This window comes from Musca domestica, unplaced genomic scaffold (genome assembly GCF_030504385.1).
Source record: "Musca domestica strain aabys unplaced genomic scaffold, Musca_domestica.polishedcontigs.V.1.1 1, whole genome shotgun sequence".
NCBI lineage: Eukaryota > Metazoa > Arthropoda > Insecta > Diptera > Muscidae > Musca > Musca domestica.
In genome coordinates, this window is record NW_026712114.1 from 29417190 (window position 1) to 29443934 (window position 26745).

The window sequence follows — 26745 nt, forward strand, 5'->3', positions numbered from 1 at the left end:
GTCTGTTGGCAGAACTATTTATCGTCCATAAAGTATTCTTCTTTTCTTTTCCAATAATGTCTGCATACTTTTGATATGCTGGCATATCTAATCCACTCAAAGAAAAAATAATTAAATTTATGATACACTAGTTGGTGAATTGCACAAACTCGTGGCACCAGACACCCTATTTATTGACACTTATTCAAAGAGCTCTTAAGATAAGATTAAAGTATATTTCCTGATTAATTAACACTACAACTTCTTTCAATTGTTTCTGGTAAACTTCTTTCCAATGTATTATAACAATATAAAATTTGGATTTTTTCCTATTGTTTATATTATACCCTACACCACAAGGTGGTCAGGGTATTATGTCTTTGTGCATTTGTTTGTAACAGGCAAAAGGAAACAAGATAAACCCATAGTTCCTTTTGATGATCTGCATAGAATCACATTCTGAGATCGACTTATGCATGTCCGCCCGTCCATGTGTCCATGTATTTTTGTAAACAAAGTACAGATCGCATTTATTGCCCTATCCAGATGAAATTTTGCACAAATCATTTGTTTGGCCCAAGGACGAACCCTATTGAAATTGGAGATAATCGGTCAAAATTTAGATATAGCTCCCATATATATCTTCGTCCGATTTGCCTTTTATTGTGCACCAAACGTGTAATATCAGTCCGAATAGTATGGAATTTTGCACGTACGATCAGATTGGACCTGAAAATAAGTATGACAAATTTGATCGACATCGGTTCAGATATCGCTCCCATATATATTGTTCATCCGATTTGTTACTTTTGTCCTCCGCAGCCGTAATATGTACTCTGTAACAACAATATTTTGGGGAAATATATCAAATGCAGCTCAGAAATACTTTTGCTAAATTTTATCAAGATCGGTTCAGTTTTGGATATAGCTCCCATATATAACTTCGTCCGATTTACCTTTGATTGTACATCAAACGTCTAATGTTTGCCCAAATGCGTTGAAATTTGGCACTTGCGACCGAATTGAGTCTCGAAGCTAGTATGTCAAATTTGGTAAAGATTGGTTCAGATATAGCAACAGCTCCCATATATATATTGTTTATCCGATTTGTTATATTTGTTACCCACAGCGGTAATATGCACTCTGTAACAACGATATTTAGGGAAATATATCAAATACAGCTCAGAAATATCTTTGCCAAATTTTATCGAGATCAGTTCCGATTTGGATATAGCTTCCATATATATTTTTATCCGATTTCAAATTAATTGTGCACCAAATGGGCAATGCAATATATGCTTCGGCATATTTAGTCCTTTGAATTTTAAATTATAATTATAATCATAGCGCGTATGATTGAATTCTCCCATAAAAACTTTTAATTGTTATGCGGAGCTCTACTAAATTAGCAAAGTGCTGTAGGGTATCATAAAGTCGACCCCGCCCGACTTTAAGACTTTCTTTACTGGTTTATATATATTTATGTACAATATTTAATTTTTTACTTAGTAGATGGTATTCCACTCCACCCCATTATTCCACATTCTGCATACCATTCATTAATGAATGAATTTAATTGAAGCGACTTCATTGTTTTTTCTGGCTGGTTGCCAGTGTTCTTCTAACCCCTCTTTCCAAACCCACTGTGTTTACATATTCAATTGATTCGGAACCACTTGCAGTACTTGAGTTGTCTTGAGTTTATGTTTTGATTTCGTTTCTATTTCAAAACGAAAAAGAAACAAAAAAGAATGAATTGACCGTAAATTAAACTAAATTAAATTGCAAAAACTGTTGCTGTCGCAATGATTGACAGAGAGCAATCGATCGTTTGGTTCGAGCTAGTACAGAGTAGATGAGTTGCCTAGTTAGTCCACCGGTTGGTTGTTTGCTTTGTTGGGATTGCATAAAATTTAGCAAATACAAAATCAGTGATGGTGAACATACTCGTATCGTGCAAGGTCCCAAAAAAACACGTAACGACAAAACGTTGTCTGTGCATCAGACTCTGATCAATCGGCGCACAACAAAACTAGAAGTAGTGTTGGTGTTGGTTTTTCATTTTTAATTGAGAATACTTATTTATCATAGTTGTATTTTTTTGAAGAAGAAGAAGACTTGAGTTTGCTGTATATTTCCATTTTGTCTCTTAGCGAAAAAAAAAACTAATGGAATTGTTTCCCCCGCTACTGGAAATGTGGAAATTCAATTTTATTGCGTAAGCAAAGCATTTAATGGAAGCAATATTGTTTATTTGTTATATAATATAAAAGTTATTGGAGCATAAAGTAATGAGTTAATGAAAATATCAGATGGAGTGTGATTATTATTTATTTGCATGCTACCGTAGCCATATTGAAAACAATTGCAATTGTTTTTGCAGAAATGTTAATGTTAAAGTAAATATTTTTTGTTTTTTTTTTTTTTTTCAATATTTTTCATATTTTTATCGCATGCAATTTTCTCAATTTGACTTTCAACTTTGTATTGTACATTTTCTAAAGTTTTTCTACACCCCGCAACACTATGTTTTAGGGCATTATATACAGGGTGAGATAAAAAAACTGCAAGAAAGTAAAACGCAATATTTTTTACATTTTTTTTTTTAATTTTATTGAATAAGTTTAGATTTGTTCGAATTGGTCATCCTTGGCACGAATTATGGCCTTCAAACGGTCACACGCTGCTTGAATGTTGCTTTGCGGTATTTTGGCCCATTCCCGGCGAAGCGCTTGCTTGAGGTGATCGACACTTTGGTATTTTTGAGTACCAACCTTGCTTTCCAAAATACTACAGACACAATGGTCCAACGGATTGGTATTCGGAGATTTTGGTGGCCATTGTGCGCTGGAAATGAAGCGAGGAACCTCATTTTGTAACCATTCTTGAGTGGCGCGTGCTGAGTGCGATGGTGCTAAGTCCTGTTGGAATGTCCAAGGTCTGCGGCCAAAATGTTTGCGTGCCCAAGGCTTCAATACATCCTCCAGAATATTTTCGCGATAATATTCGGCATTTATTCTGATGCCACGGTCGATTAATACGAGCGGAGAGCGACCATCGGCTGTTATGGCGTCCCAACCATCATCATGGCCGGCGCTTGAGTTCTAGTGGCCAACCGAAGGTGCACATTTACAGCTGACCTCTTTGGCAAGTAAACACGATAATTTTGTTTGTTTACAAGCTGCTGGACAACGAATGTTTTCTCATCGGAGAAAACAAAATTCGGCAGTTCGCCACTTTTGACCAGCGAAACAACTCTTTAGCTCTGTTGAGTCTATTTTCTTTCTGTTGCGGTGTAAGTTCTTGCACTTTTTGCAATTTCAATGGCTTTACCCCGAGCTTATTTTTCAATATTTGCCGAATGGAATATTGCGATATGTTTAGCTCACGAGCTATTTTTCGGCCACTGCGACGCGGGATTCGATCAAGTCGTTTTTTTACATTTCGAACCATTTCTACTGATGTTTCTGTTTTCTTCCGTCCATTTCCTTGACGTCGGGCTACGCTACCAGTATCACGGTAACGAGCGATGATACGACACACAGAGGATTCATGCACATTTAAATGCTGGAGTGCTCTAACGATAGTCACTTGTGGTTTTCCAGACAAATATAAAAAAATCACACTATCATGAATTCCATCACGAATAATTTTTTCTGGAAAATACTCACCAAAATGCTTTTGTACGCTTGTAAGCAATTATTCACTGGAATAATTTTAACAGCTTCCGACGAGTGGCTTAGAACTGACAGCAGTCTGAATTTTTTTTTGCTGTTTTTTAAACACATATGTATTTTGTCCGTAGACAGGTTAAGTTAGTATACAATAAAATAGTACCTCCCGGTATTCGGGTTTTGAAAATTTAAATTACATTTACACAATTACAGTTTGTAACGGGGTCTACCTACTGTGGTTACATTGTTTATAGATCCACGTTTTTTTATAGCCTTAATATAACCTTCATTATTTAGACGATTTAAACTACATTTTCAAACGAAATTATTTAAAATTCTGTATTTATAGTTTGTAATGAGTTCTACCACCTGTGGCAGATCATTTCCTACATGGCTTTATGTTTTGCTATAGGCCCCCTAGTAAAGATACTTCCCGATCTTCGGTATTCTGATGATTTTAGCCACATTTTTGTGGGAAAGTGTTTAAAATTAGAGTTTATATTAGGTTCTGTGTTTTGTGGCAGAAGATCTCTGGAATAAGCTCAATATTAAACTGAAAATTCACACAAGGAGTTCCTTGTGAGTACTTTATCCCCTAGAAGAGAATTGTCTGCGTAGGTCTGTGATATCGTATAGGCCCCATATAAAGGTACCCCCAATATTCGATATTTTAGTGATTTCAGCCAAATTTTTCAATGGAATTGTCTTCCCCGGATCCTTCCGAGTACGTTACCCCTTGGAAGAGAACTGTCTAAATAGGTCCACGTTTTAGTATAGCGCCCATATAACGGTACCCCCAGATATTCGGTATTTTCATGATTTTTGCGACATTATTCACTGGAATTGTTTCGAATTTCTTATATAAAATTCGGAACCGTTACTACAGCCTATGACACATATTACTTATGCAGGACCACGACTTCGTATAGCACCCATATAACGGTTTTCATTTGAGCGTTATTTTTCGACGAACTTTTTTTTTGAAAATTCTCAAGTTTCTTCCAAATGGTAGGGGGTATGCAAAAGTTCGGCCCGTCAGAACCTAGTTGCTTTTATACTTGTTATTACTTTAATGCAGGTGATGAATTAAGTTCCTAGATATAAAGATCCATGTCTTCGTGTACTCTTTATTCTTTATAAATATCTAAATATTTCATTTTTATTAAACGACTACCACTGCTGAGTATAGCGCCCCGACTTGTCACCCTTGACCGATAACAACAAACATTTACAATCTGTTTAATATTGTTTTGGTAGACAATATGTGAGGCAAAATTCTTTATTGTTTGTTGATCATTGATGTTCGCTCTCAAAAAGTAATAAATAATGAAATATAAAAAACATGACGTGAGAGAGATATGGAAGCAAAAGTAACACAATGGTTGTGAGAGCAAGAAACATCCACTGAACATACCCCGTATACAAACATCATGTGTTTTTGTAGGCATGTGGTGACAACAACTGATCTTGGTCTTTCCACCCCTTGCCCACAACACCCTTGTCGATCTCATTGTTTTTGTTTAAAATGTATTTTTGTTGTTTTAAAGATTGTGACGAAATATGAAAAACGTACTCTGAAAATAATTGCACAAACAAACATACCCCCGTTTTTTCGACACTACTCTGAGCCCCCAAAAAAGAGCAACAACAGCGTACTATTGACTGTGGAGAGGGAGAGAGAAACCAATGAAATATTTTTTGAATAGATAATGCCAAACACACACCGCCAGTCTTTTGTGAACAACAATAGCGTACGGTCCGGTCGGTTGGTTGTTCAATTTGTTGTTGCTATTCTGTTTACAAATAAAAATAAACAGACACTCAACTACCGAAAGCGACGTGTATTGTCATCTGAATTATCTAATTGAGTATCTTTATTCCGCCACTTTACTTAGCTGCAATTAAATGTACAATAGTTTCCCATTTAGTGGATTGTGTGTTGATGTTGTTGTGAGATGATCGCCACCTGAACAGACTAAATTATTTGAGAGACTCTGCTACTGATTATTTCGAATATTAAAAATATTAGGAACGTGTAGGCCCATATGCCGGAGAAGATAATAGACGAACAAAATTGACACAACTGCTGTGCATGTGTGCGTGCTTAATAACTAATCTTTGGACTTGAAAATCTTCTCTGGTTTATCAATATTTTTATGATTTGTTTTGCATAATTGCCCGCAAGCAAATGAATTGTCAACGTCACTTGAAAAACGTCCAGCAGTAAATGAAGAACTTCGACGCGTAACGAAACGAAAGCCCTACAAAAACAACAATCTCTTCGCCTAAGTTAAAAATCTAAAACAAGACATGAAAGCTGTCAAAAATAAATCTCGCCTGCTATTGGGTTTACGTAAAGCCCCCGCAGATTTACACAGTGCAAAGTTCATCCATTACTATGGACCGACCTATGTGGACAGTGCCATCTATGATTTGGAAGATTTTCAAACAATTTTGAATGATGAAAAATTTGATAAATCGAAAAACACCGTCCTCTATTTACATGGCTATTTGGAAAATGTGGATGTGGAAAGTATCCATGTCATTGTGGATGCCTACATGAAGCGAACGGACACCAATCTCATTGTTTTGGACTGGGGTGAGCTGGCCGATGGCAATTATGCCTTTGATGCTGTGGTAAATGCCAAGCAGCTGGGTCCGGTATTGGCAAAAATTTTGCTGCAACAATTCGATAATGGCTTGGATATTGAAAAGTTCCATATAGTTGGTCATTCGCTGGGCGGTCAAATGGCTGGAATTATTGGCCGGGAGATCTATGCACGCAGTAAGAAGACCAAAAAATTAAAAAGAGTCTCCGCCCTGGATCCGGCATTCCCCTTGTTCTACATGACAGTGGGCATGGCCAAACACTTGAGCCGCCACGATGCGGAATTTGTTGATGTCATACACACCGATGCCTGGCTATATGGGGCTCCGTTTAGTACCGGCACAGCTGATTTTTGGCCAAATGCTGGGAAAACTCTTCAACCCGGCTGTCCCAAGAGGAATTATCGCATGTTAAGCGACAATGATTTATCCAGTCATCGTCGTTCCTGGTGGTTTTGGGCCGAAAGTGTAGCCAATGAATACCCGGTGAAATTTAACTGTGTTAAAGCCAAAGACTGGTCTGACTTTAAGGTTGGCAAACTCATCAATGATGACAGGGAACATGTTGTCATGGGTCACGATTGTCCCACAAACATATCCGGTGATTATTTCCTGCAAACGAATGGCTCGAAGCCTTATGCCCGCGGTGTCCAGGGTACATACTATATTGAACCGAAGGATCTGCCGGGTTATCTGTATGTCGAAGATGATTTGGCCACATAGTTTTTTAATGTGCTTTTGTTTTTACGAAATTTGTGTATATAGAACATTACGAATTTGTTAATAGTTTTTTATTTTAGAAATGAGTTTATATTAATTTTTGAAATGTTTTTGTAAATAAGCATAGTTTTTTATTTATGAACAGCTCAGCTCATGTAATCTAATGTTTTACTTTTATATTTTAATAAAAAAAGCTAAGGCTAAAAATGAAATGAAATGAATTAAAATTTCCTCCAAAACTTTGAAAACTACAAACCGCTAATTTATTCAAAGAATGACACAAAAAAAAAAAGACAAAATAATTTGTTGAGTTGCAATTTCTGTTTTTCGAATAATAAATTAATATCCGATTCGATTTCTACCAAATTTTAATGTTGATATTTGTAAAACTCAATGAGTTATTTGGAGTTTGACAGAAATAAAAAAGAAATCAAAAAAAACATTATATTGAGTTTATGAAGCACTCAAATATCTTAATTCTTGTAACTAGCACTTATATCTGGTGACCTCTTTGACTATAATTTTCTATATAGATATAGAATGGATGTAAAATGTCAATGGATAACCGAATTTTCTGAGATTTGGCTCTCTTCGAGTAACTGAGAGATATATCTAAAAGACTTCAATGTAACACTTTAAACACTTTGGACTTTTATATTCGACCATCTTTTTATCTGTAAATATGCATGATATCATCCATTTACTTTTCCTATCTTTCAATTTGTTCGAACTTATGTCTAAATTAAAGTCTTATCAATGTCTTTCGCTTTCTTATTAGCGTAATCTAATCCATTCCGCTTAGGTCATGACGCTTTGAAGTTACTATCTAATCACAATTTTTATGAGTAATTTCATTATAAAATATAAATATGTTGGCTAAATTTCGAATTGTTTTGAACAATTTTTACAATATACCTCGAAATTTGAAATTATTTATTAAAAAAGATATATAAATTTACTATCAGCAATAGAAGTTACCATGAGACTCCTATGATGCATACCTGAAAGGAGAAAGGAAAAGTAAAATAATTTAGTTAAAAAATTAGTAAAATATAAACAAACTCAAAATTTTTAACAAAAGGAATAAGCGAAAATTTTGAAGAATAATTTGGTTAGAGCGCTAATTGATTCATAACTTATCGGCCAAAATTTATAAATTTGGAATGGAAAAATATGTTCTATGTCCGTTTCATTGGCAGATTATATATTAAACTTTTGTATAAAAAGCGTTCCTTGACACCTAAGGATTTTAAGTAGAAAGTCCAGCCTTAAATATTTTGCGTTTGAATGATTGTTTCGATTTTATTAAGGACATTCCAAAAATATGCCAGGAGATCCACGAAGAATTGGATTTTGATCAGTATGTGTAAATTCTGGTCCGACTCTCAAACGCTCATCAATAGACAAACTAAATTTATGACATGGCTGGATAGATCTGAAATAAACTTCGTTATAGCACTCGGCCTTACTGGGACAAAAAATGCAACAATGTGTAAAGTTTGGACCCCATAGCTCCGTTCGTCTCAAAGTTGTTTAAAAATTGTACCCTTTGTTGGAGAGATACCAGAAGGGACCGGGCTTCTAAGTTCTATACAAATATAAGGTATACCATGTTTCAACTAAATCGGATTCATTTGCAAATTTTGACTATGTTTGGGGAGGTAGCAGAAAGGATGAATCGTCAAATTTCATCCTCAGGCTAATTTTAGTGTTTGTAGAAATATTAGAATTTCGCAATTTAGGAGAAAGAGAGATAGAGAGAGCTCTAAAAGCGTTATGACAGAACAATTATTTAAGAATCCACGTTTATGGCTCTGAAAGTTCGGAAGAAAAATTGTTTGAGATTTCACGTTTATGGCTTTGAAAGTCCTTTAGAAAAAATATTAAACAATCCCTGAAAGTTCGTAAGACATATTATTTAAAAATCCGCGTTTATGGCTTTGAAAGTCATTAAGAAAAATTATTTAAAAATCCGCGTTTATGGCTTTGAAAGTCATTAAGAAAAATTATTTAAAATCCACGTTCAGTGCTCCGAAGGTCCTTTAGAAAAGCTATTTGAAAATCCACGTTCAGTGCTCCGAAGGTCCTTTAGAAAAGCTATTTGAAAATCCACGTTTATGGCTCCGAAAGTCCTTTAGAAAAACTATTTGAAAATCCACGTTTGTGGCTCCGAAAGTCCTTTAGAAAAACTATTGGAAAATCCACGTTTACTGCTCCTTTAGAGAAACTATTTATAAATCCACGTTTATTGTCCCGACAATCGTTTAGAGAAACTATTTGAATATTCAAGTATATGGCTCTGAAAGTCCTTGAGAGAAACTGTTTTAAAATCAACGTTTATTGCTCTCAAAGTTCTTTAGAAACAATTATTTAAAAATCCACTTTGGTGGCTCTGAAAGGCCTTAAGAAAAATTATTTAAAATCAACGTTTACGGTTTTAAAAGTCCTTTAGAAAAATTATTTCAAAATCCGCGTTAGTGGCTCTGAAAGGCCCTAAGAAAAATTATTTAAAAATTAACGTTTATGGCTCTGAAGGAAAATTGTTTTAAGATCCACATTTATAGCTCTAAAGTCCTTAAGAAAGTTTATTTAAAAATTCGCGTTTATGGCTCTGCAAGTCCACTAGAAAAATTATTTGAAAATCCACGTTTTGTGGCTCTGAAAGTCCTTCAGAGAAATTATTTAAAAATGGACGAAAATCTTAAAAAAATCCACGATTAAAAATATGTTTCAGCTAATGATGGTCCTTCAGATAAATTCTTGAAAATCGTCGCTTGAAAATTTACGTTTCAGTTAATGAAAGTCCTTCGGATTTCTGTTTTTTAATTGTCGCTTTGGGTAGAGAATGTCCTTCAGACAACTTTTTTTAAAAATATATTTTTTTTACGTAAAGATATTCCTTAAAAAAATGTCTTTAAAAGAACCACACCTAAAAATTTACGATTTAGCTAATGAAAGTCCTTCAGAAAAAATCCACGTTTTTGGTATAAAGACAACTTCTTAAAAAAACTGTGTTTTAGGTAATGATTGTTCTATAGAACAAGTAAAAAAGCTATAACGTTAAATACACTCCACCATTCGGAACGAATTTGACAATTTTCCAAAAAAAAAATTAGTTAAAAATTCTATTAAAATCTTAAAAATACCGAATATTGCCGTTATTGACAGACATTGTTAGGGCATTGCTAAATCGACTTGGAATTTTATGTTGATCAAGAATATATATACTTTGGGGGGCCTAAAATGTATATTTCGAGGTGTTACAAATTTAATATACCCTCCATACTATGGTGGAGGAGGAGAATAGAAGACAAATAAGGATCTTCTATGAGATCTAAAGTTTTTCTATAGGAAGAGAAACACATTTTATGTAAAAAATTATAGAAAAGTCACTTTTTTACGATATAAAGATCTGCTGTAAAAAATACATCTGTGGGAATTTGAACTTTTCTATGTTCAATGAATAATTTTCAAATTTAATTACTTTATTATTATAACAATTAATCATCAATTTAAAATCCCACGCAAACTTCTTATAACGAAAGTGTTTTTATTGTTTTCACATTGATAGTTTGCATACTTTCTATTGTCAATTTTGTTTGTAATGAATTTGTTGTTTTCTTAATAAGATTAACATAGAAATATTCAAATCTGTTGATACATGAAACTGTTTTTTATATCTCCGAAACCCATTCTTTTGATGATTTAATAAAAAAATTGACCTCATTTCTCATAACAAGTAAACAAATACAGTTTTTTTTCTGACAGCCACTTGTATCAGATACTTATCTCAATGTTCGAGTGCTGCAAATGCGATATGACAGACAAATAGGCTAAAAAACAATTAACAGCCAATATAATAAAGAGAAATAAAGATAAACAACAACAAAATGAGGTTCTTATCTTTTGATGAGAAACCATAACAAATATTTTCTTTTCCTTTTCCCAAATGGTGTTTCGGCTTAGAAGTGTCCATTGACCAGCACTTTTTCAGTTAAGCCTAAGCAGACAAAGAAGGCGTGTACTCCCAAGACATGTGAAACTATTGCAGCAGAATAGGAAAAAGCCAAGACTCCACGGAAAAAAAAACAAGTGAACCACTTGTGGCACTACTTAACCAATATTTGATATGTTTTGTAGACAACTTTTTTTTTTTGAGGTTTCTGATTCCAGTTTTGTTTTTTTTCGAAGATTTTCAGCTTCCTTGCTGAAGAAAATGGGAATTCTTATCGCATTTAATGAATCACTTACTGTACATTAAAAGGCCTTTAATAGTTATTTTTTCTCGTTGTAATTTTTATTTCTTATTTTTGTTAGACTTTTCAATTTCTCCATTGCAGTTAACATTTTTCTGATGGTCAGCCAACGACCACCATCACCGCTTTGTTGTTACATTTTAACTAATTTATAGCGATTTTTATCTAAATTTAAGGTTGGTTTTAAAAGCTAGGAGTTTATTGCCGTGTTGAATTTAACGCCCCAAAAAGTTGATTTTTCATGTTCTAATGTGCCAGAGAAAATTAATTTGTTGTTGTATGTTCTCTTTTTTTGTGTTTTGGTAGCGCAGCCAAATGGTCCGATCATGGAAGTGTAGCAAAAAATTTTTGATGTCCGTGTATTTTGGTGATTTTATAGCTTACACAATTAGCGCAAGGGAAAATAGAAGATTATGTTCTGAATCTTTGCAGGCCTACAGACTGAAGACATTCTCGAGGAAGACCTTTTGATAGTCTTCTGTAAAGAGGAAAAGTTATTTTTAATAAAAGACCTGTTACAATTCGTCTATGGGTAGAAAAACTTTTACAGATCATCTTTAGAAAAAGACTTTTTGAAATTTTCTCTGGTTATATGATCTGTTACAGTTTTGTACACACAAAAGATCCTTTATAGGTCTTTTATACGTTATGTCAAGAATATGAGACATTTTACATTTATTTTAAAAATAATAAGCCTTTTTATGGATGGAAGACATTTAGTACATATAAGGTCTGCTATAGTTTTTCATGCACAGTAGACCTTTTCATTTCCCCTATAAATATAAGACGTATTATATATTATCCATGGATAGAAGACCTTTTACAGGTATATGTGGATGGAAAACCTGCCTCAAGTTTTTTTATTCACAGAACACGCTTTATAGATCATCAATGGTTAGAAATCATTTTTTTAGAATTGTTAATAATTTTACAGAACAGACCAACCAATATTAAAATTTGTAGTCCCACCTACTGTGGCACAAGATGTTACTAACACGAACAAGTAAAAATAACGTTAAAACTTAATTGAAGGATCTGGAATGGAAGAATGCTTTTAAAGGACCATGTAGGTTCACGTTTTCATATAGCCCCCATATAACGGTACCTCCCGATATTTGGTATTTTATGATTTTAGCGACATTATTCACTGGAATTGTTTCAAATTTGTTTTTTGAAGTTCAAAATGGATGCTACACCCTAACACAGAAAATTGTCTGTGCAAGTCCACGTCTTCGTATAGCCTCCATATAATGGTACCTCTCGATATTCGGTATTTTGATGATTTTAGCGACATTATTCACCGGAATTGTTTCAAATTTTGTGTTTAAAGTTCGAAATAGATGCTACACCCTAAGACAGAAAATTGTCTATGCAGGTCCACTTCTTCGTATAGCCCCCATATAACGGTACCTCCCAATATTCGGTATTTTGATGATTTTAGCGACATTATTCACCAGAATTGTTTCGAATTACGTATTTATTTTTCGTTATGGGAACAACAGTCTGTGACAGAAAATTGTCTATGCAGGTCCAGGTCTTCGTATAGGCCCCATATATCAGTACCTCCCTATATTCGGTATTTTGACGATTTTAGGTGCAATTTGAGATGTGGTATTTGAAGTTCGTAATGGATGCTATAGCCTGTGATAGAAAATTCGAAACCTACGAGTATATTGACACCTGTCGTATAACCCAGTACCTTGGGATATTCGGTATTTTGATGATTTAAGCCACATTTTATATCGGATTTTCTTCAAATTTCAAATTTTAGGAATTTGAAGCAAATCCGATTGAAAATGTGGCTTAACCAACCATCCTAGACAACATACAAACGTTTTTGCCAAATTTAAAAGCTCTACGTCAAATAATGTGGACGGTACCGCGAATTCAACAGACTTACGGACATCGTAGGATTTTATACTGATCATGAATATACAGGGTAAGATAAAAAAGCTGCAACAAACTCAAACACCATAATTTTTATATTTATTTTAAATTTTATTGAATGAAAGCAAAAAATTTCGGAAATAGCATTGAATTTTAGAATAAGTTTAGATTTGTTCGAAGTGGCCAATGAAACCGTCACATGCTGCCCGAATGTTGCTCTGTGGAATTTTGGCCCATTCCCGGCGAAGCGCTTGCTTGAGGTAATCGACACGTTGGTATTTTTTAGTGCCAACCTTGCTTTCCAAAATGCTGCAGACACAATAGTCCAACGGATTGGTATCCGGAGATTTTTGTGGGCATTGTACGCTGGAAATTAAGCGAGGAACCTCATTTTGTAACCATTCTTGGGTGGCGCGTGCTGAGTGCGATGGTGCTGAGACCTGTTGGAATGTCCAAGGTCTGCGGCGAAAATGTTTGCGTGCCCAAGGCATTAATACTATCTCCAGAATATTTTCGTGATAATATTCGGCATTTATTCTGATACCACGGTCGATTAATACGAGCGGAGAGCGACCATCGGCTGTCATGGCGGCCTACACCATTATCTTGGCCGACGCTGCAATTCTAATGGCCAACCGAAGTTGCACATTTTCAGCTGACCTCTTTGGCAAGTAAACACGATAATTTTGTTTGTTTACAAACTGCTGAACAACGAATGTTTTCTCATCGGAGAAAACAAAATTCGGCAGCTCACCACTTTCGACCAAGCGAAGCAACTCGTTAGCTCTTTTGAGTCTATTTTCTTTCTGTTGCGGTGTAAGTCCTTGCACTTTTTGGAATTTCAATGGCTTTACCCCGAACTTATTTTTCAATATTTACCGAATGGAATATTGCGATATGTTCACATCACGAGCCATTTTTCGGCCACTGCAAGGCGGGTTTCGATCAAGTCGCTTCTTTACTTTTCGAAGCATTTCTGCTGATGTTGCTGTTTTCTTCCGTCCACTTCTTTGACGTCGGGCTACGCTACCAGTATCACGGTAAGGAACGATGGTACGAGTCACAAAATATTTATTCACAATTAAGTGCTGGAGTGCTCTAACGATAGCCACTTGTGGTTTTCCAGCCAAATATAAAGAAATCACACTATCACGCTTGAATTCCATCACGAATAACTTTTTTTCTGGAAAATTCTTATCAAAATGCTTTTGTACGCTTGTATACAATATAATGGGCTGTCACTGGAATAATTTTAACAGCTGTCGAACGAGTGGCTTAGAAATGACAGCAGTGTGAAATTGGTTGCGGTTTTTTCATCTCACCCTGTATAGACACATTTTTTATTTTTATTTTCAATTTAAATTCATATAAACGCCTTTCTCCCTCTTTCCCACGTAGTAGTCATTTTCAGGATGTGTCAGGCGTAAATCAGTTTCGAAATTTTCTAATTAAAACCAGAATTGATGTTTGGCCGATTAAAATAAATCTCTATTGATTACAGATTGTCGATCAGTTTAAAAGATTCTCAATCAATTGGAATGAGATTTCACTTCTGTAAGCAAAGCTTTTCTCGAGATGGGGGCAAATGTTGGTTAATTTATATTTTATTGACAATTATCCGCCATCACCAACACAAAACCCGGCAGCAGTAATACCACGCAAAGAAACCGTTCGAGTCAATTCAATTTAAAACAGTCGGCAAAAAACCAACCAGTGAATTGTTATAAACGCATTCAATTTAGAGGCTACTGTGGCCAATAAAATAGGATTTAAGTCCAGCGGACAAAGCAACAATTTCATGGTGTCTTACAAAATCCATTGGCGATGTTGTGGTTTTTGCTGCTGCCACACTGGATTGTTGCATATTTGGTGAAGCAGAAAAATACTTGCTACTACTTAGCGCGCGCGCACACACACACACACACGGATAGGCACACACAATTGAGTACGTATTAAATTGTTTGGCCTAATTTCTATGAAATCCCAAAGACAACGACATCGTTGACTTTGAGGACCCGAAACCGTGATGTCTCAGCCAGTTTGAAAGCAGGCATTCAAGCAAATATTTAACGCACACTCACACACACGTACACATTTAGTGGAGTCGAGTTATGCATTTGGCAAATGGGAGACCCCCTTCTGGTCTCTAGAGCCGAGTAGCAGAGGACGACTACTATGTCAGGAAGCCTAAATGTTGTTCGGTTGTTCGTTTCGTTTTTTCGTTAACGTTTACATGACAACACAGTTATAATCGGACATAAGCCGCCACAACCGGTGGCTGTAAGTTTTATTCTTCGACGGAGCGAGAGAGAGAACAAGCTGGGAAATGAAAACTAAACAAGCATTTAATATAGCTTTATATGCAGCTTATGCCTCCTGAGATTTCTGTGCAGCTACCGCTGGTATACTTTAATAATAATAATAATATGAATAAAAAAGATTGCAACTAAAGAAACCACAACAGCAACCTAATGCCAAACTCAAGCAATGTCCAACCGACAACTGCCGACAAATCAAGCAAAACGTCAACTGGCTGCTGGTTGGTTCCTTGCTAAAAGACAAATGACAACAGAATATTTGTTACCAGTTTCTGCTGTTGTTGTTGGCGGTTAAGTGGTTTCTTGTTGTTTGGTTTTGTCAACATTAACCCACCAACTGATTCAGGTTACGTCCGACAATTTATTTAAGAAATTCCATACTAAATCCGAAAAGTGGTTCTCAATATAAATGCAATTATTGTAATGGAGGAAAGAAGGTGCCACCGTTTACAATTTCAATTGATAGAAAATAAAATCTGTTATCCTTTTTAAAGGATTTAGGATTTGAACCGTTTTACAGTTTATAAATAGGAACACTCTGCATAGCATTAAAATTGCATATCAAAGAGCTACGTTAAACAGTGGCTACATTAGGAAGTGCCCAAGGAACAAATAAAGTTGTAAAGTTGGCGCTTTAAATATTTCAAAAGAAGAGTTATTTAGAAAATGTGCGAATTTAAGTGACCTTTCCGATTAAAATCTTATTTTTTGTCGTATGCGATCTATATGATTTATATTATTAAAAAAATAGCTATTAATTTATATTAATAAACAAGTAAAAAAAACTGTAATTTCGGCCGGGCCGAACTTTGAATAACCTCCACCATTTGGAACGAATTTAGCAATAAAAAAAATAAATAAATAAAAAATAAAATCATCAAAATACGGAATCGAGGGAGGTACCATTATATTGGGGCTATACCAAAACGTGGTACCTGCACAGACAATTTTCTGTCTTAGACTGTAATATCCATTACGAAGTTCAAATACTAAATTTGAAACAATTCCGCTAAATGTCGCTAAAATTATCAATGTACCGAATATCGGGAGTACCGTTATATGGGGGCTGTACCAAAACCCATGTTCAATACCAAAAGTCCTGCAGACATAATATACATTTGAGTAAAATTGTATCAAGCTACTTCATTTCGTTCCGAAGCTAGAGCGATTTCCACGCAGGGACAGACGGACGGACATCGATATAGAATTTTATGCCGATGAAGAATATATACTTTGTGGGGTCTAAAATGTATGTTTCTAGAAGTTACATATGGAATGACAAACTTAACATACCCCCCATACTATGGTGGAAGGTATAAAAAGGGAAGGTAATATGCTCACTCTTAGTAATTATTTTCCGAATTACAATCATATAAAAATGATTCTAATGTCTCTATGTCATACCTAGGGTTTGGGAAGGCTAAAATATTAATACCTAATGTTACTGTGCAACGAATTACTAATGCTTAGGATACATTGGTCCAGGTCTCGGAAGCGTGAAAAAATAGGTTTCCCATACTACGGCGCCTATGTTGATTCAATACCATAATTCATTGAATGGAAGTATCTGGATTCAATATTTGAATAATTTCCTTTTTAAACTGCATATGCAAACGTGAACCAATATATACAATTTTCTGCAAATTTTTCAATCCTCTTGCATAATGCGTCTTAAATCGGCAAAATACGGAATATCGATCCACGTTTAGAATCTCATATACATCATTTTCTGTTTCAGTTATTCTAGACACAACACAAAATGATATGGACTTGATTTCAACAGGCAGATCCGTCTGCTTTATACTGATCGGGTTTATATAATTTGATTTCGGGAGAGTGACTGAAACGAAAACGTGTAAAATTAAACAACTTACCCCCTCCCCAGCACAATATGGGATTAGTTATATATAAGCAGAATGTAATCTTTGAATGATTTTTTAGATTCAAGAACTTCTAATTTATCGGTCAACTTTTTGGAATTAGCCCTGATGGTAGTTTAGGCCGATTTTATATATTTTCATGATATATTTCCCAAGTGACCCAACATTTAGAAGAATAATTGGCAAAGTAATCAGATTTGTAATGAGTTTTTGTCTGAGTGGAAAACTTGATCGAAGACAATGATATATAACGTTTATTAATTAATTTTTGAATTGCCTTAGCTTAAATTGGCGTCCAATCGGAAACTAGAGAATATATTTAATTTTGTTTCTATTCAACTAATCGATCTGATTTTTAGGGAAGCTTCTAACCAATAATGTAACTACAAAAAATTGAAGACTTTTAGGCACGGTACCCTCCGATTTAAAGAAATTTAAAAGTTTTCAATTTGAATGGACTGTAATTTGACATTTGGTCTACTTAATAGGTACTTATTTCCATGTTAATTTACGTCGATATACATCCTTTATCATCCTTCCTTCCATTTAATTCCTTGCTTATTAAAAATTGTGTGAATTTGCGGGGGAAGTACCATAGAGAGTGGGTCGACTTTTACACAGAATTAAATCCTATTTGCTTCCTTCGCGTTTTATGAGACCTCCTTTTTTAACATTTTCAGTTTCGTGGGGTTGGAGGTTTTACTCTTAGCCAAAGCTGACCTAAGTCAACATTTACTGGAAATTTTCAGTAGATCATGAAAGTGCTGAAAACAGAGGTCTCATGCATCGCTACAGAACTCTCTATTTCCATTATATATCAAGAAAATATTTGCAACAATGTTGGAAAAAAAAGTGTTAGCTCATTTTTTATCAATGGTCTTGGTCTTTTTCGAATTTATGTATAAAAATAATATACAACTTAATTTTAGGCAGAAAGTGTCAAGGGAAAACTTCGTAAAGGACCCTCATAGCCTTAACCACTCATAGACTCTAATATTTTGGGCTTTACTTCACAACATTCTCAATATAAAGGTTTTAAATTTTGAGTGGACTGTTGTTCACTTCACGGATCATTGCTTTTCATATTGGGTCATATGGATAATCTTTTCGGGTCATCCTTCTAAAATGATCCTTTGTAGGAGAATTTTAGAAGGATAACGTCATGAGTTTTGTAGGAGAATTTTAGAAGGATAACGTCATAAGTTTTTAATATCCTGGAATTCATTTTGACAGTTGATGAATGCTTAGAACTACATTAAAATTTTTGACAAATAAATACGTAGAATAAGCTGTCTTGCCACAGTTAAAAATGAAATGAGCACACAGGAGGGTTATAATTGCCGACCAAAATAATCCTCGTATTTTTATCTCGGTAATATAGCCGACGAAACTAAAATGAAATCCTTTTCAAGATTCCAAATTCCTACAAAGTACATATATTTCTTGATCAGCATAAAAGTCTATTTCGATTTAACGATGTCCGAGGTCTGCAGCACTTTTGGTATTGAAAATGGGCTATATAGGTTCACATATTCGGTATTTTCATGATTTTAGTGATATTATGCACCAAAATTGTTTCAAATTACGTATTTATCTTCCACAGTAAAATTGACTATGATAAAAAATTGACTATGCAGGTCCACGTTCTCGTATAGTTCCAATATAAAAGTACCTCCCTGTATTCTGTATTTTAATGATTTTTGCGATATTATTCACCGAAATTGTTTCAAATTACATATTTACCCTCCACAGTAAAATTGACTATGACAAAAAATTGACTATGCAGGTCCACGTTCTCGTATAGCTCCAATATAAAAGTACCTCCTTGTATTCTGTATTTTAATGATTTTTGTGATATTATTCACCGAAATTGTTTCAAATTTCGTATTTGCAATTTGTAACGGGTACAACAGCCTGTGACAGAAAATTGCTTATGCAGGTCTGGGTATTCGTATAGCCATATACCGGTACCTTCCTATATTCGGTATTTTGATACTTTTACGACATTATCTACCGGATTTTTTTTCAAGTTTCAAATGGTGGGGGTATTTAAAGTTCGGCCCTTACTCCTTTTTTACCTGTTAGCTCTTTTATAACCTACTGAAATTTTCATGCGGTTTTTTGTTGCACCGAGTAATCATACTTTTGTTTTCAATATTAAAGTTTCATTACCACAATATACTAAGCGAACATTCGCATCTGACAAAAAAAAAATTCCATGAAGGTCTTATTATATTTTCGATCCATATCCTTTGTTTGGGTATGTTAATTTCTACTCAATAGAATTTTTTGAAATTTGATATTAGAAGTTCGATGGGTGTACCATCTACCTTATACCAATTTAAGGACATCGAATGTGTGTAAATAACTATTCGACACATTCAGAAGACTTCATTTATTATATCCTGTATTCTCTTTGATATATGTTTTTATACCCTACACCACAAGGTGGTCAGGGTATTATGTCTTTGTGCATTTGTTTGTTACAGACAAAAGGAAACTAGATAGAACCATAGTTTCTTTTAATGATCTACATAGAATCACATTCTGAGTCAATTTATGCATGTCCGTCCGTCCGTCAGTCCGTCTGTCCATGTATTTTGTAAACAAAGTAAAGCTCGCATTTATTGTCCTATGCATATGAAATTTTACACAAATCATTTGTTTGGCCCAAGGACGAACCCTATTGAAATTAGAGAAAATCGGTCAAAATTAAGATATAGCTCCCATATATATCTTCGTCCGATTTGCGTTTTATTGTGCACCAAACGTGTAATATCAGGCCGAATGGTATGGAATTTTGCACATACAACCAGATTATGCCTGAAAATAAGTATGCCAAATTTTATCACTTCAGATATAGCTATAGCTCCCATATATATTGTTCATTCGATTTGTCTTTTTTTAATATGCACTCTGTAACAACAATATTTTGGAAAATATATCAAATACAACTCAGAAATACATTTGCTAAATTTTATCGAGATCGGTTCATATTTGGATATAGCTCCCATATATAACTTCGTCCGATTTACTTTTATTGTGCACCAAACCTCTAATATTAGTCCAAATGGGATGGAATTTGGCACTTACGACCGAATTGAGTCTAGAAGCTAGTATGTCAAATTTGGTGAATATCGGTTCAGATATAGCTATAGCTCCCATATATACTGTTCATCCGATTTGTTATATTTGTTACCCACAGCTGTAATATGCACTCCGTAACAACGATATTCATTGAAATATATCAAATACGGCCCAAATTTTATCGAGATCGGTTCCGATTTGGATATAGCTCCCATATATATCATTATCCGATTTGAAGTTAATTGTGCACCAAATGGGTAATACAAGCCCGAATTTAAAAGATACAAATGCTTCGACATACTCAGTCCTTTGAACTTTAAATTATAATCATAGCGTGTATGAACTTTTAATTGTTATGCGGAGCTCTACTAAATTGGCAAAGTGGTGTAGGGTATCATAAAGTCGGCCCCGCCCGACTTTAAGACTTTTTTACTGGTTTATTCATATATAAATACTTAATATTCTTTACATTCTTTAATTATGCTCAAATTTGATAGATACATAAATGTACATTTGCATTACTAACCAATTTTATTACAATATTCTTCCTTATCTCAAAATAATTTATTTAATTTCAACACGTTGACTATACCGTTTTCTCTTCTCCCATTATTTTATATTTTTTTTTTTGCGAAACACATCTATGCCATTACCATTATCCGCTCTATTTTCTCTTTGATTTTTATTAACGATGACACTTAATGGACATCCACTTAAATACTTCCACGTCTTGTTGTAATAAATTAAAATAATTCGCATTAAATCAAAATAATTTATTAGCATTTGATGCGTTTGTGATAAATTGAGAAGAAGCTATTTCTAATTGATATGATTTGATTTCAAAACTAAATTAAAATAATTTCCGCTCATGTGCCACGACCACTACAACTCTTGGATATTTTTGTTATTCAATTTGCAAATTTTTAGATGCTAGACTAACTGCTCTCCACAAGTGGCAAATGAAGCAAAATACTGCTACGATTTTATGCACTTTAAATAAATTCCTCTGGAATCTAGTCAATTCCAAATAACTGCATCCTCATCAACATATGGATGGTGGTAGTAGTGGCATCATTTGCAGACGAAGATCGAAGCAAGAAAATCTGTGGCACCACTCGAAAAGTGAACACACAAGAAATGGTGACATTTTTATGGTGCTATCTACGACGATGACGACGGACGTTACACTGTCCGCTCACAAACTAGACTTGCCTTCTCTCGTGGCATACAATATTCAAATGAGTCCGGTTGTTGTGGTTTTTTCGGACAGATTTTGAATGGCCTTAAAGTGAATTGAAGCTGCAGTCGTTGATAGAATTTTCTTTCATTGTTTATTTTTTTCTGGTTCAGATCCAAAACCAGCCAGATTTCCAAATCACAATATAAGATTCCGCTGAAATAGTACTTGTTTTTTTTTTTTTTCATTAATCTAAATACTATAGGCATTTAAAAGCACGCGCTTGGATCAAAATCGCCAAGGAATGGCAAAGAAAAAAAAAAAAAACAAATAAAATCTCGACAAACAACCGTTTAAATATTAAAATCTTGAAATACTTGTTTGCTTTTTGGTTCTACTTAGGGTGGTGTTCCTCAGATTCTGGTTTGAGCAACATCATCGTCGTTGCCACAACAGGAAGATGAAATGCGTTTGAAATTGTTGTTGTTCTTGTAATAAAATAAGGAGAAAGATGTACAGCATGGCAATATTTGCGACATGCTTTCAAACACCCATCGATGAATGCGTAGGGTAATAATGTGATAAAGAAAAAATAATGGAAGTATGCCAAAAGGAAAGCATTTCCTTGTACCGATATTCTTGTTTGTGCCATAATGTCTTAATAAAGGCAAAGTGTCTGGAAAGGCATTTGTGAATGGTAAGATGGAGCGGGAATGTGCGCATGTAAAAAGAAAAACATGAATATTAATATCATGATGATGGCTAGTTGCATTTTGAGAAGTTGTAGAAATGCCCAGCAAAAACAGCAGCACAGTGTAAGCACCTAGTTCGATTTTGAATCACCGTGCCAAAAAAACACCCAAGAATAAGAAAATTGTATGGGTGCAAAACACAGTAACTAAGAGCTATATGGTCCTCAACTCAACTCTAAGCAAACAAAAATATTAAATATGCTGAAATTTAAAAAAACCTAATTTAGAGTTCTTAAAATCGAGCGACTTTTTAAAATTTTGTATTATTTATTGGTAATTTTACAACATATCCATGCTAAAATAAGACTATATGATACCCTACACCACTATGCGTATTTAGTAGAGCTCCGTAACAAAAAAAGTTTATTATTTATTTATGTGAAGTCGATCATACCAACTGTGAACCAAATAACATTGCTGTATTTATTGGAGCAATAGATATACCGGACCGAGTTTCATCAAATGGTTAAATTAGGTAAATATAAAAAAAATCTATTCAATTTGGGCTGATATTACATATATCGGATAAAGATGTATATCGAAGCTATATAAAAATCTAAAGTGGTATCGATCTGATACCCCGTATCAATTATCATTGCGGTGGAGTAGATATTACGCATTTGAGGACTTAACCACCAAATATACTATATCTGATCCGATTTTCACCAAAATTTGAGGCACTTGCTTTTAGGTTGAATTCCTTCGGAAGTGCCAATATTCAGTCTATTTGGGGTGATATTAGCCATTTGATATCGCATAAAGGTATGTATAGGTCAGGGTGAAATGAAAAAACTGCAGCCAACTTTAGACTGCTGTCATTTCTAAGCCACTCAGTCCTACAGCTGTTAAAATTATTACAGTGACAGCTCCTTATATCGTTTACGAGCGTACCAAAGCATTTTGGTGAGAATTTTTCAGAAAAAAAGTTATTCGTGATTGTGATGCGTGATAGTGTGATTTCTTTCTATTTGGCTGGGAAACCACAAGTGGCTATCGTTAGAGCACTCCAGCATTTAAATGAGAATAATTCTTTTGTGTCTCGTACCTTCGCTCGTTACCGTGATACTGGTAGCGTAGTCCGACGTCGAGGAAGTGGACGGAAGAAAACAGCAAAATCAGCAGAAATGGTTCGAAATGTGAAGAAGCGACTTGATCGAAACCCGCATCGTAATGGCCGAAAAATGGCTCGTGAGCTGAACATATCAGGCTCGGGGTAAAGCGATTAAAAGAAACCAACAGAAAGAAAATATACTAAAAAGTGCTAAAGAGTTGCTTCGCTTGGCCGAAAGTGATGAACTGCCGAATTTGGTTTTTTCCGATGAAAAAACATTCGTTGTCCAGCAGTTTGCAAACAAACCAAATGATCGTGTTTACTTGCCCAAGAGGTCAGCTGAAAATGTGCACCTTCGGTTGGCAACCAGAACTCAAGCGCCGGCCATGGTGATGGTGTGGGCCGCATTAAAACAGCCGATGGTCGCTCTCCGCTCGTATTTATCGACCGTGGCATCAGAATAAATGCCGAATATTATATCGAAAATATTCTGGAGGGTGTATGAAAGCCTTGGGAACGCAAACATTTTGGCCACAGACCTTGGACATTCCAACAGGACTCAGCAGCACCATCGCATTCAGCACGCGCCACCCAAGAATGTTTAGAAAATGAGGTGCCTAGCTTCATTTCCAGCGCTCAATGACCTGCAAAATCTCCGGATACCAATCCGTTGGAGTGTTGTGTCTGGAGTATTTTGAAAAGCAAGGTTGGGACTAAAAATGCCAAAGTGTCGATCACTTCCAGCAAGCGCTTCGCTGGGAATTGGCCAAAATACCGCAGAGCAATATTCGTGACGTGACCAAACGTGACCAATTCGAACAAATCTGAACTTATTCTAAAATTGTATGCTTTTTTTACTTTCATTCAATAAAATTAAATAAAAAATTTAAAAATGATGACGTTTGAATTGTTGTAGTTTTTTATATCACCCTATTTATCTGAAACTATAAAATTCCCTTTACATATGGTCAAAACTATAAAAAGTCCTAAACTCTTTTTTTGGGGTTTTGATCTAAAAACAAGTACTATCAATTTCATATTAAGTGCACAATTCACACAAAGTACGGCTTTGACCCTAAAATAATTTTGTAAAATATTTTGACTTGCTTTGTTCCCGTTTAAAGGGATTTTTAGCCATATATTAAAAAAAAACCAAAAATCTCCCTTTCTTGACTAGCTTGAAGGCTTATTCCGACTTTTGTCGGTAACTCAAAAAATTAGTTAGATAATTCCACTTTGGATGTATTTAGACAAAATTTTTTTTTTATGAAAAATAATTTTTTGTGGTCTATTTTCTTAGTCTTCTTACATATCTTACATAGAGTTATTCCGAAAAATTGTAATTTTCTAAAAATATTTTTAATCAAAACCTTGTATTTTGCTGTACAGTTATTGTCATGTTGCCTGTAATATTCTGCAACATCCCATAAAACAATATCGCCTCCCCAGCTTTAAGCTAGCTTCCTTTTAACATTAAACAGATTTCTTCAAGGAAATATTATTCATGGTTGAAACTCTATAACTTTTGACCCCGCTGCTGGCTACTACAAAATCAAGAGAGGCAACACAGACAAAAAAAAAATCATTCCAACACCAATGTTTTCCATTTCTAAAATGTAATTCAACTGCCAAAGAATAAAAGCAAACGTCAAGAAAACAAAATGTTTTATTGTCTATAAAACACCCATATTAAGTCACGTTTCTATTTTTGCATGCCTCTCTCGGTTTCGCCTTCCCCCGCACTCTTCAATAAATTCACAAAAAGTTGTTGGGAAGTGACACTAAAAACCTTTAAATGTAGCTACTGTTATGGGCAAGAGCAACAAATAAAGAAAATCTGCGCCATGCTCTGAAGGAAAGGTTAAACAGATAAATACAGCCAAGCACCAGCAGATAGACGGACGGACGGACAGGCAGGCGGATAGACAGGCCAACAGAAGGCCGCACGGTTGGATGAATGGGTGGTGGCGGTGATGGTGAGACTCCAACTCTTTTGAAATTCAAATTTCAGTGTTAACGTGAAAATCAATGCTTTTGTTGTGTATCAGGGTTTTCCATTGTTGTTGTTGCTGAGGCTCTGGTCGGTCGTTGTAAGATTTAAAACTTTAATGGCTTAAATGTCACCCAACACAACGAAACAAACTCTCTGCATATTCCAACAAACAAGAATAGAGTTACATTCTAAACTAATTCACTTTCCGACTAACAATGCTGTTGCATTTTTTCGTTTTGGATTTTCCTTTGTTGTGCGGATTTGCCAAGATTTGAAATATTTGCCAAAGCTTTGAATGGTAGTTGTCTTAGTGCTGCTGCTCCGGGTTCTTGTTCATTCGTTTGTTCGTTCACTTGTCTCTAATGTCACGTTAGAGAAATGTTTGTTAGCGTTTTTGTTTTTTTTAACCTGGGACACCACCACTGCCGCCTTCTTTTGGAGGAAAATTCTTGGTAAAATTGTTTGCTTTTTTTGGCCGGCCATTTGACTAACAAAAAAAAAAAACTGCAAATGTTTGCAACCAAATTCACCAAAAGATATATGAAGTAGTCGAATGCAGTTTCGAGAGACAATTCTGATTAAAGGACGACATATTGTGGCATTTAACATTGCTATTTCCCAAAATGAAATGCATAACAACAACCACATCAAGAAGTCATGATCCCAAATCTAGACAAGCAACAACTGAGCAACAAACAAAATCTAATTTATATTATCGTTACCTGTCAGCGTGGAGATGAAAAAAATTGGAAAACTTATTTGATAAAGTTATTTAGAATGATGGGCGATGGGGATTTTTAGAAGGCAGTTGTAAGAGGGCATTAAAAGTTATACACTTCACCACATTTAGTTCTAACATGACACATTGTAATAGTTCTTCTAAACTTATATTGAGTTCGTAAATTTCGTGCCCATCCCAATTATGATCCAGATTTTCAAAATAAAACATATTTCTTATAAAATGTGAAGGTAATGTCCGATTCAGGTTTGAAAATGAATATATAACCATGAAAGTACCGAATATCGGGAGGTACCGTTATATGTATGGATATGTACGAAATTGAAGTTCCTCCAGACAATTTTCTGTCTTAGGAACTTCAAATACCAAATTTGAAACATTTCCGGTGAATAATGTCGCCCGGGCTATAGAAAAACGTGGACCTACATAACCCATTTTCAATACCAAAAGTCCTGCAGACATAATACACATTTGAGTTAAATTTTATAAACCTATTTCATTTCGTTCGGGAGCAAGAGTGATTTACACAGACGGACCGACGAAAGGACATAGTTAAATCGACATAGAATTTTATGCTAATCAAAAATATATATACTTGCGGGGTCTAAAATGTATATTTCGAGGT

General features: G+C 34.9%; 2 protein-coding genes across 5 annotated transcripts in view; both read left to right on the forward strand.

The window, feature by feature from the left end:
• The window catches only part of LOC101901279 (autophagy-related protein 16), a 342937-nt gene that overhangs the window by 205411 nt on the left and 110781 nt on the right, over positions 1-26745 (forward strand). The gene's annotated exons all lie outside the window — the stretch shown is intronic.
• Positions 5368-7207, forward strand: LOC101901112 (lipase member H-B). Its single transcript, XM_005190928.4, has one exon. The coding sequence runs from the start codon at positions 5964-5966 to the stop codon at positions 6981-6983; it is 1020 nt and encodes a 339-aa protein (XP_005190985.2). The 5' UTR covers positions 5368-5963; the 3' UTR covers positions 6984-7207.